Below are 19,385 nucleotides of genomic sequence, written 5' to 3'. Positions count from 1 at the left end.
GCATCATCCTCGAACAACAGCTCTTCTTTTGATTGGAAGAAATTGTGGAATTTAGAAGTTCCTCAGAAAATCAAAATGTTTGCTTGGCGTACAGTTAAAGATGCTCTAGCAACTCGGGATAATCTTGCGAGAAGAGGAATGGAGATTGAAAGGAGGTGTCCTATGTGTGGCAACGACAAAGAGAACATCCTTCATATGCTTGTACAATGTGAGGAGGCAAGATTGATCTGGTATATTTCTCCTCTTCGATTGAGTGTTGATATGCATAATGGAGAGACGTTTATTGAGTGGTGTACCTCGGTTTTTAAGTCTTGCAATGATGTGAATTGGTGGAGTTTGTTTTGGTGTCTTGCTTGGGGTATTTGGCTGCGTAGAAATGGGTGGGCATTTCAGAAGAAAAAGATCGAAGGGACTGAGGTAATTCGCAGAGCTGTAAGTTTGATTGGGGAATTTGAATTTGCAAAGGACATAAGCACTTTGAGCCCCCCTGCTATGTCCTTGGATACTACCTGGAAGCCTCCGTCAGTTGGGGTCATAAAGGTGAATTCGGATGCGGCAAAATTGTCTCAGTCAGCAGTTGGTTTTGGAGGGGTAATGTGAGACCATGTTGGAGATGTTGTGGCTGCTATGTGTATGAGAATGGAAGGGTGTTTCGAGGTGGATGTCATGGAGGCATTGCCTATGAGGCAGGCTTTGCAGGTTACTATGGAGTCGGGATTCCTTTGTGTTTGCTTGGAGACGGATTGTTTGAAGCTTTTCTCCCACCTGTCGAAGGCTGTGGTCACATCCACCGCATTTGGGATGATTGTTAACGATATTCTTATGCTTGCTAGATCATGTCAAATGTGCTCCTTCTCGTTTGTGAAGCGGTCAGGCAACAAAGTAGCTCATAGTTTAGCTAAATTATGTAATGTTTATTATGATTTTAGAGTTTGGTTGGAGGATTATCCTCAAGATGTAGCTGGTGTTATTCTGGCTGATTTGAGCCTTGTTTGAAGCTTATTAAAGTTTGCTTGTGCTTCCTGTCAAAAAAAAAAAAAAGTATCATGGTAGGTTATAAAATGGAAGTTATTAAAAAAAAAAAAAAAGGTGGGAAAATTTTTTATAGCATCGTAAAAAGTGTCACTCTAGGTTCGCTTTTAGTATAGGTTAATTGATATATCAGCCTTTTATTACAGCCTGAATATTAAGCAAACAACAGCAAAAATTACACAAATAAATTTATTCGGATCAATCTAAACAGCCCCTCTCCCGTAGAAAATTGAACTCCAATACAAAATTAGGATTCACCTCTACACGCTACTTGCAAAAACATTCAATTTTGTTGAGATACAATATTCAATGACATTTAAGATAAAATGCAAAAAATCACAGCTACACTACAGTAACACAACAGTCGTGTAACCAGATAATTGTAAAGAATAACATACACTCGTGCTGATACTACAAAGCCAGCCAACTATACTTTTCATTACAAGCCACAATATTGGCTAAAGAGGGAAAAAAAAAACAAGAATCCCGAAGGTTCTCATCAGCAGAAAATGGCAATAGCAAAAATTTCGCAAACCCAACAAAGCCCCAAGAAAATATATAATAGAGGAATGTTTACAAAGGTTAAAAAAAATGAAGCTGATAAGCCAGGAGTTAGCCGCTTCAAAGATCGTAACAGGGATTTTCGGCTGGTTGGTTGCAGGTGGCAAACCTGCAGCACGCTAGGGAGCCTGTAAAAACACCAGGATGAAGCATTCCCAGGCTCTAACATTTGTAGGCAAAATTGCTCTAGCATCAAAGCATTGGACAAGGGATCTAGAATAAAATCTCACAATACTCTAAAACGCACTCCAACTATCTGTTCGATCTTTTGGGGTTTCACTACCCACAGTTGTTTTAAATGGCCCAGAAGAACCAAATGCGTCCATGTCGCCCCTAGGTGTTTCACTGCCAAGTGATGAACCAAAAGGCCCACCAAACCCATAAGAATCAAACTCGCCCCTAGGCGTCTCACTGCCAAAGGGAGATTTAAAAGAACCAGAGTATCCAAAAAAGTCCGATTCTCCCCTGGGTGTTTCACTGCCAAATGATGACTTAAAAGGACCACCAAAAGGGTCAGCATCTGCTCTTGGAGTTTCACTGCCCCAAGATGACTTGAAAGGCCCAACAGAACCAAATGGATCACCATCTGCTCTCGGTGTTTCAACACCCAGTGATGACCGGAAAGGTGCCCCAAAAGGGTCTGAATCAGCCCTAGGAGTTTCATTGGCCATAGACGACCTGAAAGGCCCAACAGAACCAAATGCATCTATCTCTGACCTTGGAGTTTCATTTCCCAGAGAAGACCTAAATGCACTAGATCCGAAAGCATCAGAGTCACCCCTTGGAGTCTCACTTCCAAATGAAGACTTAAAAGGCCCAGAGCCAAAAGCGTCTGAATCATCAAATGATGACGATCGATCCCCGTAATCAAAATCATTATTACTTCGCATAGAATCAAACCGTGAAAAAGTATCCCTTTGCTGGAATGACCTATCATCGTGTGAGTCAAAATCTCCAGTACTGCGCATGGAATCAAATCGAGACAGCTTTTCTTGAGGCTGAAAGCCACTATCTGATGACCTGAAGGAATCAAATCTTGAAAAGTTTAAACCGCGCTCTAGTCCTTCACCAAATTTCTGTGGAGAATAGCTTGATTCATAAAGTGGTGTGCTTGGAACAGAATCGGCAAATATGCTCTGTTTGGGCAAAAAGCCATCTGCTGGTGTACCAGGAACAGAATCTGCAAAAATGCTCTTTTTCGGCACAAAGACATCTGCTGGTGTGCCTGGTACAGAGTCTGCAAATATGCCTTTTTTGGGCAAAAAGTCATCAGCCTGTGATGAACTAGTCCTGATAGGAGGCAGAGTCCATTGCCCGTGCCCAAACAAGTCGTCATTATGCTTGTCGAGTTTCATCTCCTAAAAAACAAGTCAGCAACAAATTAAGGTTAAGTTGGTTCAAATATAACAGGAATAGATAGGCTCATGGAACACAGTGTTTCTTTTAGCATCAGCCCAGGAGAGGGGGAGGTGTCTCTCCCGAATTTTTTACTACCGCAAACAAAGACCGATAAACTGCTACTCAATTACCTTTAACTAAAATACAGTAGCACAAACCTGATGATGCAACAGTCCAAGAACAAAGTGAACTAAAGACGAGTTCTCTATTTTCCAGACCTTATAATTCAATAAACTACTCCCTCCGTATTTTATTACTTGCTCCATTTCTCCATGCGCGGAGTTTTTGGAAGGAATAGTAGAAAGTAATATAATATGAAGTGGGGTTAGTTGAAAATTAAAAAAAAAATCTAAAAGAGCAAAAGTGAGTAAAAGTGGGGAGGAGAGTATGAAAAATAATAAAATATGATATGAGGGGACCAACAGTGGGAAGAAAAATAGTAAAATATTGTTAAAAGTTTCTAAAAAATGAAATGGAACAAGTAATAAAATACGGCCGCAAAAGGAAAGTGGAGCAAGTAAAAAATACGGACGGAGTATTAGACCTCATTGATGTCAGTTTGACAAAACTTTGCCTAGAAAACCTAGTTGTACATGGTTTTCCAAGTATAATATTTAAGTTGTTACAGGTGCTACAAGAGAATAGTTTAGTTTACCTTTGAGAAACCCCAGATTGAGTCGGCATCATCATTAGTATCAAAGGTGCCCTGAGACGGCTCATCAAAACTCTTCTCCCCGGAAAATGAAGAATCAGCAACCCCAACGTCACTGCATCAGATAAACAACAACAATCATCAGTATAGGCCCAGGAATAACAACAATACTGTACGTAGTTAACAAGACAATGATATTTGTAATCCCACAATGAAGTGCGATTGATGAGTCATATTGGATTGATCTATCCTTATAATCAGCAACCATTTCAAACATATTACCAGCATAAAAAATAAAAAAAAATGGCTGACTAGAGCTATAGGAACAGTGAAAAGTGTAATGTTGGGAGATATAATTAAGAAAACTTATCGATAGAAACAATGTAGAATCTGAAAGAGAATTTCATGTCCTGTTTTCTGCTACTATGAAAAATTGGAAAGTAGACCTGGTTATGGGGAAAGTCGTCAGGATTGGTGTGGGTCAATAACGGGAAAGGTCAAAGAGGGTCACATTTTATTGGGCCAAAGCTGGTGGGGTTATTAGCATTGCAGTGCCTGTTTATGGTATTTTCAGCTACAAGAAAAGTTAGCAAAAAAAAAAAAGATGCTATCCAACAAATGTGACGCCCTCCATAACATCAATACATACCTCAGAGATTCCTTGGCACGAGGTGAGGCAACAGAACTTCCAAGCCTTTGGAAATGATTGTCCTTAGATCCATCACGTGGACTTCCATGCGAACTTCTAGCAGGACTAGAAACTGTATTCTTTACCGTTTCAACTGCCTTCGGAGTACCTACGACACCATTTTCTGCCACCTGTTCATCCTCTGCAGCGGACTTGACAGGCTTGGTTTCAGAGTCTGACGTATGAACAGCAGCATCACCTTCAAAAATCATATTCTTTTCTTTCTTTGCAACTTTAATTTTTGATTTCGGAGGTGCAATAATGTTATTTACGTCAAGAGTCAGATCCTTCACAAAAGTGTAACCTGAAGCAGAAAACCAAATGCACAAAAAAACATGAGAAAACCAAACATATCCGCATTCTCTAATGCAAACAACACACAAAGATAACAGTACAACACTTGAGTAAAAATTTAATGAACAAAATATCAAGGCTTGCACAAGCCTATGCACTTTCAGCTGTTGAAACTGTTAGAAAATTAAAAAACTAAAAAAAAAATAATAATAATAATAATAATACTTAAAAAGAATGTGAAGGGGGAAAAAACATTAAAATGATTAAATGGCTGAATAAGGTTCCTAAATCCTAACAGCAAATCACATGGTTGACATTAAATCATTAAGGTCAGAACTGCCCATTGCCAAAAAAAAAAAAAAAAAAAAAAAAAAAAAAAAAATTATAACAAGTAAATAAAAAATTAAATAAAAATCCACACAACTACTGACTACTGAGCATATGATTACCCAAAAACAAGTTTTAGGTAATAAGTTCAGACAGGCCTTCCAAGTTTATTTCACAATAATTACAAATTCAGGAGAAATGTTAATATGGTCAGAAGGCAGCTGATATGGGCTAGAATTCTAATTGATTCAGACAAAGGAAAACAAAGGTGGATAAAATCCACAGAACTGCAAGCCATGAAGAATAAGACTTAAAAACAATAAAAAAAAAAAAAAATAAATAAATAAATAAAAAAAAAAAAGGGTCACTGACATAACATAATAAAACAGTTTGATCCTCCATCAATATAGATTCAACTTACCTTCATCTTCAAATTTATCCCAGTCTTCATCCCAATCAGCAGCACTCTCCTGAATGCCAGGTTGCCACCCTGAGAAAGAAATTAAAACAAAAAACTGCTTCAGAACAAAATCAATTGAAAATTGAGCTGACATTTCAGACAATATGAAGACTTAGCCAAGTTAACAATCTAGTAAGCCTTGGTACTCATTGCAATTTGAAAGGTTGTCCGGGTTTACATATCAGTACCTAATGAGGCTCAGCTTTAACTATATATATAACAGTTTACAGTCTAAAGCTAGGCCTTGTTTTATAAAAAATAAAATGTCTAGCCCTTAGAAACAGGATAAATTTTTTGGAATAAAAACAAGTGCACTATGGTGCAATTCCTAGACCCAAAATAAATAAACAAGAAGAGATGGCCAAAGATGTCAAAGTACTATTATACAATGTAGGTGGGGAAGCCTTCCCCTGCCTCATCAGTGATTTGAACTCAAAAGAAATGCGATAAAAAAAAAGTGTAAGAGATTACCAAAGGGAAGCTCAACTAGCGTGGTAGGTTTTGCACGCAATCCATATTTCTTGCAACGTTCACAGAGAGATCTTATTAATTCCTCCAAACTAGACTGGATGTGATCAGCACGAACCTAACAAGATACTCCAGAGATCAGAAAAGAAAAACTAAGGTAGATGTTCATGATCATCCTCTGTTTTCTTTCATAGCTAGTAATTAATACCTGAAGGTTCTCATCAGTGCCATCTTGCTCCATCTTCACAATTGCCTGATACATCTCCATTTTCTTCTCCTGCAAATAAGCATAATAAAATTACGCTATAGCAGCTAAAGGAAATGCTTCTTACAAGCTACAACCTGATGAGCTAATATAAATCACAACAAAAACCTGTATGTCACGGAATGTTGCTTCTTCAATTGTCAATCTAGATGCCACATCGCCATTTTGTCTGTACTTCTCCTCATACTTCTTAGCCAGAGACTCAACCTGAAAAGTCACACTTGTGAAAATGTGACCGCTGTTATCTGATAAGGTAAATCTCAGGAAAAAAAATAATAATAATAAGCCCACACCTCACGCTTATCTGCAGCAGCCCTCTCAGAAACTTCATTAAAGCGACTGTCACATCTACTCTTGTACAGAACCTTTTAAAAAAAAAAAATGAGATCAATGTTCCAAGGTAACATTGAAGTAGTAAGGAACTTTAAATAATCACATCCAAAAACAAAGCAAGCTAAACACCGCCAAAAAAATCCGTTAAAGAAAGGAATGATCGTTCTTGAAACCAGGGGAGGACCAGTAGGAAATGACATGATAAGAAATTAACAAAACTAAATTTGTAATTCATCAATGTATCATCGTTTTTTTCCTCTCGTCATAAGCACACAAACACAACACACTGCAATAAAATGGAAGTATGACAAGTGAACTTCCTCAACTAAATATTTTCGTTGAGCTATTCACTGTTATTTATATACTACCTCAGAAAGTTCTGAACATTATCAGTTTTCATCCATTCCAGAAAGTTTCCAACACTCACTTTATTCCAATTTTGGCAGATTCTTTTTCCAAATCCCTCATACCCTACAATATTATTACCTTTCCACTTACTCTCTCTTACTCTAACCACCCACTCACACCACACAACACTCTCTCTTCAAATGCATAAATTTGTGTGCAAATAGTACTCCGTAAATGCTAACAGCTGTCAAGAACGGATGTAATAGATAAAAGACAATGGTTCTTAACATATGATTGGGTAGTACTTGTTATCTACTATACATGCAAATTCGTTGCCATTATAAATCATTCGAGAGCCTCATTATCGCAACTATACAACCTTGCAAAATGCATATATACAAAATAACACATAGATGGAAAACTATGTTACTCTATAGAAATTCTCATAATTGTGCTATAATGAAACAATTGTTACACAACGTTACTAAATTAAGAAAGCTTAAAAATACTCACAAGCTCCTGCATTTTAACTCGGTAGAACTCCGTTTTCTCTCTTGCTTCTTTTATTTCCTTCTCCAATTCTTCAACCTGGCATCAACCATACAACATTCTTAGTAAAACAAAAGACAACACAAAAGCAAAGACAATTTCTATTTCTCAAACACCACAAAGCCTGCACTATATAATGAAGAAAAAATAGAAGAAATAATTCTCTCATCAAGGAGATGCTAGCAATCGAGGAGGAGACTGATATGATATATCAAGGGAGAACAATCATAATACAAATTAGCTCGAGTGGAAATAATCACAAATACTGTTAGCTCAGGTGGCAAAAATCGAAAGACAGTTCAAACCAAAAGAAAAAACTTTCAACAAGATTTCATCTCCATCATCAAAATTCTAATAATCAATTCCTTTTAAGGGTTCCTTGATACCAGAGCTACTGAGAGAGAGAGAGAGAGAGAGAGAGAGGTTACGATCATTAAGAAAATCAATTCCCATCCACTAATAAACCAAACATAATACAATTTCCCCTTAAACAAGCACAACCTAAGAGAGAGAGAGAGAGGTTAAGATCATTAAGAAAATCAATTCCCATCCACTAATAAACCAAACATAATACAATTTCCCCTTAAACAAGCACAACCTAAGAATAAAAATGCAGAAACAGAAAATAAATAACAAATTGAATAAGCCTTTGGTAAAAAAATAAAAAAAAAATATTGTTCCTCGATGAAAGAAGAACAGATGAAAGCTAATTTGGTATTAACAGACATTTAGAAGTCTAATATTAAGGAAACTTTCCCACCCTAGCAATTCTCACACAACCCACAGTACCCTGGATATAGAAAAAAGAAGCATATAAAGATAGTTCAAAGAAGAGACATTCCTCATAATTATGAGTTTCTAGTACAGCACTTGCCACAATAGCCCATTAAAAGTTGCTCCTTTCATCACCTTTCAATGTTCTCAACTTTACCTAGAAGTCAAATCCAGTCAACATGACCACAACTAATGTTTAAAATATGGAATCGGTGTGTGCGCTGACACTCAAAACTTCACAGCACTATTGCAACATAGAAGTACCTGAACTGGATGTATATAAGAGCAAGTACACAGCACATACCTTTTTATTTGCCTCTGATGCCTCCAAGAATTTCAAATTGAGTGATTTCTGCTCCTCTTCGCTTAGCTGTTCTACTAGGTGTTTCTCTAACGTTGGCACTTTGGCTTTTGGTGGCTTAGGTGGCATTCTATCATCAGATGACATATGAGCTGTAACAGGCAAAGGTGGCTTTCCTGTCGGACGTGCATTTGGTCTTGGAGCAGTTCCAGGTGCTTGTGGTTGCTGGAAACCTAAAAGACAAAGAAAGTTGCAAAGTTAAAATAAAAAATAAAAAATAAAAAAAGCTCCGTAAGGAAGTATCCCATTAAACAATATTTGCTGTTAAGTATTCAGTCAGTCCACAGTTCATCAAGATAGAATTCAAAACGAAGTTAAGGAGCAGAAAAATGCAACATCTGAGCTTACCAGCAGAATATACCCATCCTGCATTACCATACCCAGCAGGTGGTTGAGTAGTTGCAGGGAAATCAAGCACAACACTACTTGGAAGAACTGCTGGAAGAGGACGTCCTTCCCTGTATCTTTCCATCAGATAAAGTGCAATGCAGAATTCCCTGAGAGAAAGATTGCTATCATTATCCTGATCAGACAAGTCCCACACCTGCTTTAAGACCTCTGGAACATGTAACAATACTGAATAAGTGGCACATCAAAAAAGGAAACCTGCTCCTATCAAAACAAAAATAGAAATCTGACATGTCATACATAAAACAATCCAAATATTTTAAGAGACCAAATCCCTTGCAAATTTTTTCGACTTCATTAAAAAAGAATACATTTAAAAAGTCAGGGGCCTATAAACCCTATACAAAGAGGAGGCCAAAGAACCCAAAAAATGTAGTGCCCCCAACACCCTACAGAAATACACTATCCAGTGGTATACACCATACAAGAGACCGATTCCTCCATTGTTACATTCTCTACAGTATAAAATAAAAATCTCATTGAAGATCACTAAAGAATTGTTTTAATGCATAATAGAAGAGCATGCTTATGAATTCAATCCTCTTACAATACCAAAATGTATAAAGTTTACAGAACCAAACATCCCAGAAAGAGATAGTTGATCCAGCCAGAATAGCAAAGTGGCATAAAAAATTGAGAACCCATGACCGAACTAAAATAACTCTCAGCTCCATGGAAAAGTGCTTGTTTGGTTGAACATGGAAAATAGTAAGGCCAAGAAAGATGATTTTCCCATGCAATTTTATTCCTAGGAATGACTAATTGTTGTTTGGCTGAGCATATGAAGTTTACTTCCCATGAGAGGTTTCAGTAACATAGGCGCCCTAGGTAAGTAGCTCCCTCCATTTTGTGGGAAGCAAAAATTCCTAGGAAAACTGGCTTCCCGTTATTTTTTCAACCAAACAACTCCACCTTTCCCACTTCATAAAAAAATTTACATTCCATGAATTTCAATGTCAACCACACAAGCACCAAATATTTTAAAGGTACTACAAATAAATATTACACTGTACAGAATAATAGGGGAAATAACTGAAATTTGTGCTCGTCAAACAAAAACATAGTTCACACAATACAATTATTATAAGTTGGTTACTTCTAAATTTCAATCACATTGCACTCTAATCAGACTAAAATTTATAATGGAACAGAATCTGCAGAGAGACTTCAGCAATCTACCCACCCTAATTTTGCAGAGTCTTCAGATATCCACCCACACCACTTTTCTTTCACGTAATCAATACTCCAAAGTACCAGGATTTTAAGAGGAGGGGGGGGGGTTAAACACTCAAACAAAAACTACAATTTAAAATTAAAAAGAAAAACAGGGGAAAAAATGAAAACTCAAACAAAAACTACAGTTTGAGGGGGGAAAGGAACTAGAGCACAGCCAAAAAAAATATGCACAAGAGCCACATGACTTGCTTCAAATTTAAAGATATGAAACAAAAACAGAGGAGAAAAACAATAAAAGTGATAAATAAAAAATAAAAAATAGAATTGATAGATGAAACCAATACAGCAATAAGAAATCAAGCATACTTCTACATAAGATACTAAAAATTATAAAGTATTAAAGTAGATGACAAAATATAACCACCTACCTCGTGGTAACTTCCAACTCAAAAATAGATTGCGTGCTTGTTCGCCAGTAATTTTCCCATCTTTATCAGTATCAACCTCCATAAACACGTTGGTGTATTTCTGTAGATCAGTCTGAGTTGGTCTTGGCCAGTTCAGCTGGGGCTGATGTCCTGCAGAATTATTAGGTGGGGATGCAGGAAGGCCACGTGGAGCAAAATTTTGGACTGGAATTTGTTGATTCTGTTTCACGTGTGATTGCAGCTTTTGATGTTGTCCACCAAAAGAGTGTGCAGCGAGTGAATTCGGTACAGAAGCAACAGAACCCTGCTTGGAGAAAGACTGGTTGCCAGCTGCAACTGGAACCGAAGGTGAAGAAACTTGTACACTTCCAGCAGATGAGGTAAGAACAGAACCCTCTCTTTTCGGCAGAGACGGAGCGGAAGACAATGCTTCACCTCCGAAGAAAGAGCCTTGAGTGAACCCATTTTGCGATGGCTTAGGTTGCGTGACAGAGTTTCCTGCTGCTACAGACGGCTTAGGTGGTAAAGAAGCTGCTGGTCCTGCTGTTGATGTCACCCCAGACTGGTTCGTCAAAAGACTGCTACTTCTCTCTGAGTATACTGTTGTTGGTGACCTTCCTGTGTTAACAACCCCTACGTCATTTGAAGGTCTAGAATTAGGCAGATTTGATCCAGGTTGAGGAGCTCCTCCAGGAAATCCTTGAAACCCAACCCCTTGTACAGGTTGTGTAGCCACACCAGAAACTGTATTTTGAGGTCTCACAGTCCCACTTACTGCTGGTTGGTTATATTGCTGATTCATGTTAACATTAGGCGATACAGGTACTCCTCTAGGTCCAGGATTATGGTAAGAGATAGGAGCAACATTGCTTGTCTGAGGTGCAGAAGGGGTTGATCCAGCAGTACTTGACTGGGGACCAGGTGTAGGAGGCAAACTTATCTGTGGTGCTGGTATTTTAGCTGAAGCTGGACCATATAAAGCTGCCTTGACAAGCTCAGGAGTTAATTCACGCTTACTTTGTGCAACAGTCACAAGCTTAAGAGCATTATAGAATTCGGCTCTACCAAGGAACCCAGTTCGGTTATGGTCAGCAAACGTCCATATCTATAATAATTTTTTTTTTAAAAAAAAAAAAAAAAAAAAAAAAAAAGGAAATACAGTCAGCGTAATACAGTTAAAGAAGAAGACTTTCCAAAATGTGCATGTTCTAAGTCAGCACTTATCCAAAGACCAGAGTAACATCTCCCATCTTTGAACGACATATTCTCTCCGTTGTTTTTTAAAAATATACTGTGAACAACTTTGAGAGGAGAGTAACCAATGTTTTGATAAATACACTTTGAGAGGAGTGTAACCAATGTTTTGATAAATATAATAGTGATAATTTATGGTCAAACTTTTCTTTGACCAAATAGGCCAATATTTTAACTGATACTTACTCTATTTCTATTGCACCATTTCCCTAAACGTACTTCATATAGGTACCACCAATAGCCTTGATTCATGTAATCTTCTTTTCTCACAATACCCTTCACATCCCCCTACTATTACTCCGAAATTATAGTGCCAAAAAGAAATGTTGTAACTATAAAAAATAAAAACAAAATTAAAAGAAATAAAAATAAATAAAAAAAAAAAAAAATTTAAAAAAAAAAAGGTAATTTTGAATCGAGCTACTAATTACCTTGAACATATAAAAACTAAGTTCGTTTGCATCCATCCCCCGTTACAATCAACCATGCCATATGACCCAAAGATCCATTCTAATTCTAATAAACTACACGGCTATTTTTTTTTCCTAACTGTATCACTATTTGAATGAAACATTCCTGCATATACAGGATTACTTTCATCTGCTGATTCTTTCATCACTATCAAGTCTCGATAACTACGATAAGCATCATATGGGCGGCAGTTGCAACTTTGCAAGCTCAATGAATGAAAGTCTGAAATACCCAGTAAAGAATAAAAAATCCCAACCATGCAATTTGCTGCCAAGGAATGTAAGCCTTTTAAGTAATTGTTTTGTTGAACATGATTAATAATGTTATTAATGTATAATCAGGTATTGATTTATTCGTGTAGTTTTATAAGCTGGTAATAGTCATAAAAAGCAAAGCTTCCCATGAGAAATTCCGATTACCTAGGGTGGCCATGGTGAGCTACTTCCCACATTTTTGCCAACCAGATAACTACACATCCTTCCACTTCATAGTTACCCCATAGTTATAACAAACAAGCACTAAGAAAATGGGGAAAAAGAGCAAATTAGTTGGCCTATTCTTATAAACGTCAGTAGCAGAACCAAGGTAGTGATGAGTTATCTGCCTCTGTTAGAATGAATGTCAAGAGTCAACAAAACGATGAGAAGAGCCAACTAAACTTCAATGCCACAACTGAGGCAGCAATTGGTTCTCCGTCCCAATTGGGACGAATCAACAAATTGATGAGAAGGACCATTAAACGCTAATACGCTATAATAGGTATCCATGGAAAGTGCAGAGATGCTGCAGCTTAGGCGTCCTGTTGACTAATCCAATCGTACTAGTTGTAATTCTTGTAAATAAAGCTACATTCCCCCCCCCCTCCCCAATATCAAGATAATTACTAAATTCCCACTATTACAATCAATCACAACCATGTCAATTGAGCGAGTTTTCTAAAACACCATCAAACCATTCTAGCAAATAATCCCAACTCACTACTCTAACAGTGCTAATGATCCAACGACAACCCTTACAAATCAAATAACAAAATCAACCTAGAAATGGCCATAATTAACCAACAAAATGCCAAACAACATTTCGACAATCATAAATTTGGATCAAATGCATCTTAATTCACCAAAACATCAAATTCAAAGTCGCTAAAAAAACCACCAAATAATCAACAGAGAGAAAATTCAATAGAAAGAGGGAAAAAAAACCTGCGCGAGAACTTGCTTCGGCAAATTCGAACCCTGGAAGAAAGCGACGGCTTCAGCGCCACTAATTCTACCATCTCGATCCAAATCAGCTCTCCTAAAATACGAATCAAACAGATCCCCTGGGTTTTGTGCCGCCATTTCGACCACCCTACACAAAACCAAAACCCCAAATTCTCGAAAATTCGCCGATCAAATCATCGATTCGAGAGAATCACAACCACCAAAAACCAATCATAAATTCAACAATCACTAAAATCAAGTATAATACTACGAAATCTGGATCGAAGAGACGAATGTATTAAAGGAGTAGGTAGACAATTTCAATTGCGATTAGATTGTAATCAAAGTAGAGAGAGATTATGACAAAGGAGTGAGGAGATTTGCAGGTGAAATTAGGGTTTTGAAATTGGGGATTTTTTTTTTTTTTTCTTTTGGGAGAGGAGAGAGAAAAGAAAAAAAAAAAGGAAGTGTTTGATTATTCTGGCGAGCCAAAAATAGGCGTCGGCGACGACTGCCTGTCACCGATTTAAGACAGGGAAGGATTTTGATTTTAGCAGACTGTAAGTGCCTTTCTTTTTGGTGTTTTTCTTTTCTTTTCATTCAATTTTTTTTTTTGTTTTTTTTATTTTTTTTTTATTTCTATTCTTATTTTTTTAAAACGGAGTGATATGAGATTAACTTAACAATACCCTACAAAAAAAAAAAAAAAAAAAAAAAAAAAGATTAACTTAACAATTTTGGGAACTTTTGAAACGTGGTCCAATTGTTTTGTGCACCTTCCTTCATTTATCCAAAGTAGTAAAGTACACAACTAATTGCTAACTTCAAGATGTGGGGATTAGTGTAGTTGGTATAGATTTTTTTTTTTTTTTTTATATATGATTAGTAATTTTGATTGATCTTATGTACCATCGGGACGATAGTGTGTTATTAGTATAATTCTCATGAGTGAATGCATGAGAGAAAAGCTATGAAAGAAGAAACGGGTAGAGAGAAATACTGTAAAAGATAATGTCTTTGTTTTTTTTCTCCTTAATTCATCCATTTTTTTGTCTATGAAGTTGATTTCTCCTTAATATCTTTTATTTTCGCATTTTCACTTATATTTGAGATATATTTAATATCGATTGAGGTGTTATTATGCTAGTACTTGTGTTGACTACTAACAAGTGAGCTATTATACTTGCTAATGTGGATACCATTTGCATTGTTTGGTTAACATATTTTGGGAATTACATCTTAGACTTTATACTTCGTATCTAAGACACGGGATCAAACCACGTTATTACCATTCGCCCTTTATGACTCTCTTTACATAGAAAATGTGTAAAATTTACACTTGTTGATAATGTGATCAATTCCACTGTTATGTAGCCCGATGCATTCAAAAGAAATTTGAATTAAGCCAAACACATCTTGACAGTTGGTATGATGCATATACACACGGAAGACGCCAGCAAACCAATTTCACAAGTGCCTACATAATTATGTTACTAATAAGTAATAATATTAGTCATAAAGTAAATATAGAAGTGCTATTTTGGGATGTTTAAAAAAATAAATAAAGACTTGATACTTTGACGTTTTTTAAAAATTACTTTGTGCAAAACTTTATTTTGGTAACTTTTAACAACTTAAACCAATTTCCTTATTTATATTTCTTTGTTTTTTTGGTGAAAATTACCTTATTTATACTTAATCACCTTCTCTCGTATTCTCTATAAACTCTGAACTTTCTTAAGATAATGCATGATAGTCTTAGTCTTACTTTTTTTATGATCACATGAGTTAGCAATCCACCCATAGCCTTTTTTTTCTCTTGCCTAAAATAAGGATTTTTTTTTTTTTGGGACAAGAATTAAAGGTCATTTATTAGTGTTGCAATTTAGCAATTTTATTAGGATAATGTACTTGGATTAGTTGAATAATTATTAAAGTTTTGCACTTTTGCCCAATCATCACAAATTCACAATTATCTGGGCCTTCACTTGAATATGGGCCTAGTTCGAAGACTTTCACTTTAAACTTTTGATTAAGTAACCTGGATAAGGGCCCAATTCTTAGGGATACTACAAAGCTACAAGGAATGGGTTACATTACAAAACAAAGATTGGATATTGAGTATGCACTCCAATTCGGCAATTCCTTATCAATTTTTTCTTGAATATTACACTACCTCCCTTAAATATTACTTGTAACTTAAAAATATTTTATACGGAATATCACAAATAATACCCCAAACATGCAAATAACACTTAACGGAGGTAGTAATTGATGATTAAAGCAAAGTTATAGAAAATGGTTTATAAATGACTTCATGTAAAAAGTTATTTCTAACCGCATGATACTTACTTATTAAATTTATATAGTCTTATCGATCTTGTTTGAACTCAATTAACTGATTAGATCTTATTTAAACATATTTTAGTTGTAAATTGAAGTTAGGTAATTCTTATATTGAATTTTAATATGAGCTTATATGTCTTAAACTTATTTTTTATTAAAAATAAAAAGTGAAAATAGAGTGAACAAATAGAATCTAAATTGTTCTTTTGTTAATGCGATGAACTTATTTAAAATGCTTGGACGAGCTCATATTTAATATTTATTGTGTTTACCCCTTTCGCATGTTTATAAGAATAATAATCTTTGTTAATATTAAGAATAAAATCCAACTTGATATACTTTATCCATATGTGCCGTAAAGAAAGTAATACGATTGTATCTTGAATTCTTGACAATTGATCAATATATGTAGCATTGTCACCTTAAATAGAATAATTATTTGAATTATTATACTTTATAGTAGTATCAAATGGATAATACAGACATACAGTCAACTATGGTATCATTCATAGAAACATGAATGTTTGAATCACGGAGCATGATAACCTAGTATGCATGCTTCTTAACACGTTAATTATACGCCATGAAAATAAGTTGTTAAAACATCACTTTAGCATCTTATAAGCTAAATACGAAGTCATTAATAATAGGACCGAGCCATATAGTATCATTCATTTTCATTCAATTAAATTAACTTTAAATTAATAAAATAATAAACATACATCTCTTATAATTGTGGTACATTGCTAACTAGCTAGGTGGACTAGCAACAGTGGCTGAGCTTTCTCCTGGAAGTTGATAGCAATTTACAAGTGCATTTTAATTGGCCCATTAATTAGTGCCATTATATAATTACTTAATTAATTAGCTCTCTTCCCAAAACATTTGCGCAAATGCTTGGCATACATCATTATTTAATAATTGAATTTTATGCCAACTTTATTAGGAGAGACATTAAGAAAATATCTGAGCAAGAAGCCAAGAAAAATGAGTGAAACTAAATTACTTTGGGGAGAGGAGGGTTATCCTAACAAGGCAATTACATGTAATCTAGCCAACCATGAGAACGGAGTTTAATACACTAAAGTTGCATATAATACAATCAGGAGGTAGTATAAGAAATCACTCTTTAATTTGTTAATAATGAGAAAGCAAAAGTATAAGTTTTGTATCGTAAGTGCATACTCTTCTTAAAATTTGTTTCAAATCATCTAGTATTTAACTTATTCTTTCTCAAGAGGTTGATCAAAGTTCATATCGCTTCTATAAACACATATAATTAGTTTATTTTACTTTTATTTCCAAAAATCTTTCTTGCGGCTATACTCAAAACACATACTCCGTACAATACACAATGTAAAGCTATTTCTCTCGACAAGAATTAAAAGAAGAAGATTAATCGCCCTCATATTATGATTAAGGGAGAGTAATTACCCCATCTTAGGGCATGTTCTCACCGACTGAACTCAGTTGAACTGAACTGAACTGAATTGAGCTGAACTAAACTGAATTGAGCTGAACTGAACTGAACTGAAATGAATATTTTATAAGAGAATGAAATTAGGAGCTGAACTGAAGTGAACTGAAATGAAATGAATATTTTATAAGAGAAGGAAATTAGGAGCTGAATCGAGCTGAACTGAACTGAACTAAGCTGAACTGAACTGAACTGAATTTCAACGTAAGAGAACAGACCCTTAGTTACAATAATCACAATACCGTTACAAGCTCATAATCCACTATGCACTAATTATAAACTAAAGTATGGCAAAGTACAATTAAACCTTAAAACTAGATTTCTTGAATACGTACAATTTCATTATATTATACGAGTAATATTATCACTCGCACTTTATGTTAGTCCACCAGCAGTTGAAATTTGAAACAAAATGAATAGAAGGCCATAATAATATTAATTGGTAGGTGAAATACTGCTATAAAATTGCAATTGTGTCAAGTGTCAACCCAAAAGATATATATGCCTTTTTGAATGCTTTATCAATTAAAAATAAACAGTGACCATGTGATCAACCGAATAAGATTGGGATGGCTCCAAAATCCCACACTTCAAACAATTATTACTCTTCTTTAATTTTTCTTTATCATTTTTACTCAAAGAAAATTAAAATCATTTAGAAAAGACCAAAATAAAGAAGTCATTATCTGTGTAATTAATTAATTACCCCTTTGGCCTTAATTAACTTTCACTTTCCTCTTTAATGTATGATTTTTATTTTTTATTACAAAAAGTATGGTAAATGTTGTGTATTAATTTCAGGTTTTAAGTTTGCTCACATGCAAAAAGACTTAAAATAAAAAAGACAAAAATTCAAAAATAATTGCATCGTACTAAATGATCAACTAACTATTTGTTGAGACATTCAATTGCAAGATACAAATAAATAACATTTTATTAGGAAAAAGGGAAATCAAAGGACATGAAATAGATCGATTGGAGATATTTGTGAATAGAAAATTTTAGAATAGTGCTATCCACATGCTAAAAACTTTATTTCTCTCATTTATGTGTTTATTTATAAATTTTCCCATTTTCCTCTCAATATGTTACGGATGATTTTATTTCATTTTTTTGATTTAATTATACCAATGATTGATACAGAGTACAATTAATTAGTTGAAATAATAATTACTAAAAATAAATACATTAAATGAGAAATAATATGCCACATTGACGTAGTATGTATAATGAGAAGACCGGCTACCCATCTAGTGATTTATAAAGAAAACTTAACTTTTAATACAAAGTTCATAAATACGTAGTGTGAACAACTTAACAACAAAAGAATATCAAATTTATTTGGAAAAAATACAACAAAAGAAAAGATCAAGGGAACAACGAATAGAAATATACCAAAATCCAACCAATTATTAGTCATTAGCTCCACTCTAATAAAAATCAAGAATCAACGGTCAATAAATTTGTCCTTGCACACTAACCCTAGCACTTCACATAAAAAATAATACGAGTATGAATAATTATGTCCTTGAAATTACATGATTTCATGGCAATTGACCTTAATTACTTCCATCCCTCGTGTTAATAAGAAGCTTGTCAAGCTTTCGCATTCCTAGGAAATGTGCCTAATGTGGTGCAATATATAATACAAAACTAATCAATCAACTAATTAATTATATTATTGATTTGTTGACAATTTTCAACATGAAATGACTGGTATAGTGACTTAATTAAGTGAGTGAGTGCCAGTCAGCCAGTGGCATGCGTTGAGTAGGAACGGAAGCATGGGAATAAATAGACGGTACGACATATACTCTCTCAAGTTGCCCTGCTTAGCTGTTGGCCTTAAGATTTCCTACGAGTATATAATTCTGTTTCCCTAGAATAAAAGGCACCTAAATTCTGTTGAGAAACAGAAAAACAAAATCCACTCCACTCATTTTAATTCTCAATTATTACAAACAATAAAATAAAGTTGAGGAATATATAATGGGATAATGTCCTTCCTTTTTCCTATTGCAAAATACTCTACTATTTCTCGATTCCTCCCGCAATTTTTTATTTTCAATTTCCATTTTACTTGTTATTTAAGGGATGTGTTTAATTATCGATG

The 19,385-nt window shown here is 35.1% G+C and overlaps 1 protein-coding gene across 1 annotated transcript; it reads right to left on the bottom strand.

The window, feature by feature from the left end:
- Nucleotides 1-1,300: 1,300 nt before the first annotated feature.
- On the bottom strand, nt 1,301-14,080 carry LOC110681805 (actin cytoskeleton-regulatory complex protein PAN1-like). Its single transcript, XM_021857930.1, has 13 exons — nt 13,450-14,080; nt 10,523-11,627; nt 8,859-9,068; nt 8,454-8,683; nt 7,340-7,414; nt 6,439-6,510; nt 6,254-6,352; nt 6,089-6,157; nt 5,884-5,998; nt 5,374-5,442; nt 4,293-4,635; nt 3,647-3,758; nt 1,301-2,951 (listed from the first exon to the last, which is right to left on the bottom strand). The coding sequence occupies exons 1-13, from the start codon at nt 13,585-13,587 to the stop codon at nt 1,830-1,832; spliced, it is 3,759 nt and encodes a 1,252-aa protein (XP_021713622.1). The 5' UTR covers nt 13,588-14,080; the 3' UTR covers nt 1,301-1,829.
- Nucleotides 14,081-19,385: the final 5,305 nt, after the last annotated feature.

This window comes from Chenopodium quinoa, unplaced genomic scaffold, assembly GCF_001683475.1.
Source record: "Chenopodium quinoa cultivar QQ74 unplaced genomic scaffold, ASM168347v1, whole genome shotgun sequence".
Taxonomy (NCBI): domain Eukaryota; kingdom Viridiplantae; phylum Streptophyta; class Magnoliopsida; order Caryophyllales; family Amaranthaceae; genus Chenopodium; species Chenopodium quinoa.
This window is presented reverse-complemented; position numbering and strand designations above follow the sequence as displayed.

Bases quoted from the DNA above. Each gene is read 5' to 3' on its own strand.
- LOC110681805 (XM_021857930.1), bottom strand. From the start codon at position 13,587: ATGGCGGCACAAAACCCAGGGGATCTGTTTGATTCGTATTTTAGGAGA. The intron at 11,628-13,449 runs GTTTTTTTTCCC...AAATTATTATAG, and splicing joins CGAAGCAAGTTCTCGCGCAG to ATATGGACGTTTGCTGACCA. The intron at 8,684-8,858 runs GTAAGCTCAGAT...TTTGTCTTTTAG, and splicing joins AGGATGGGTATATTCTGCTG to GTTTCCAGCAACCACAAGCA.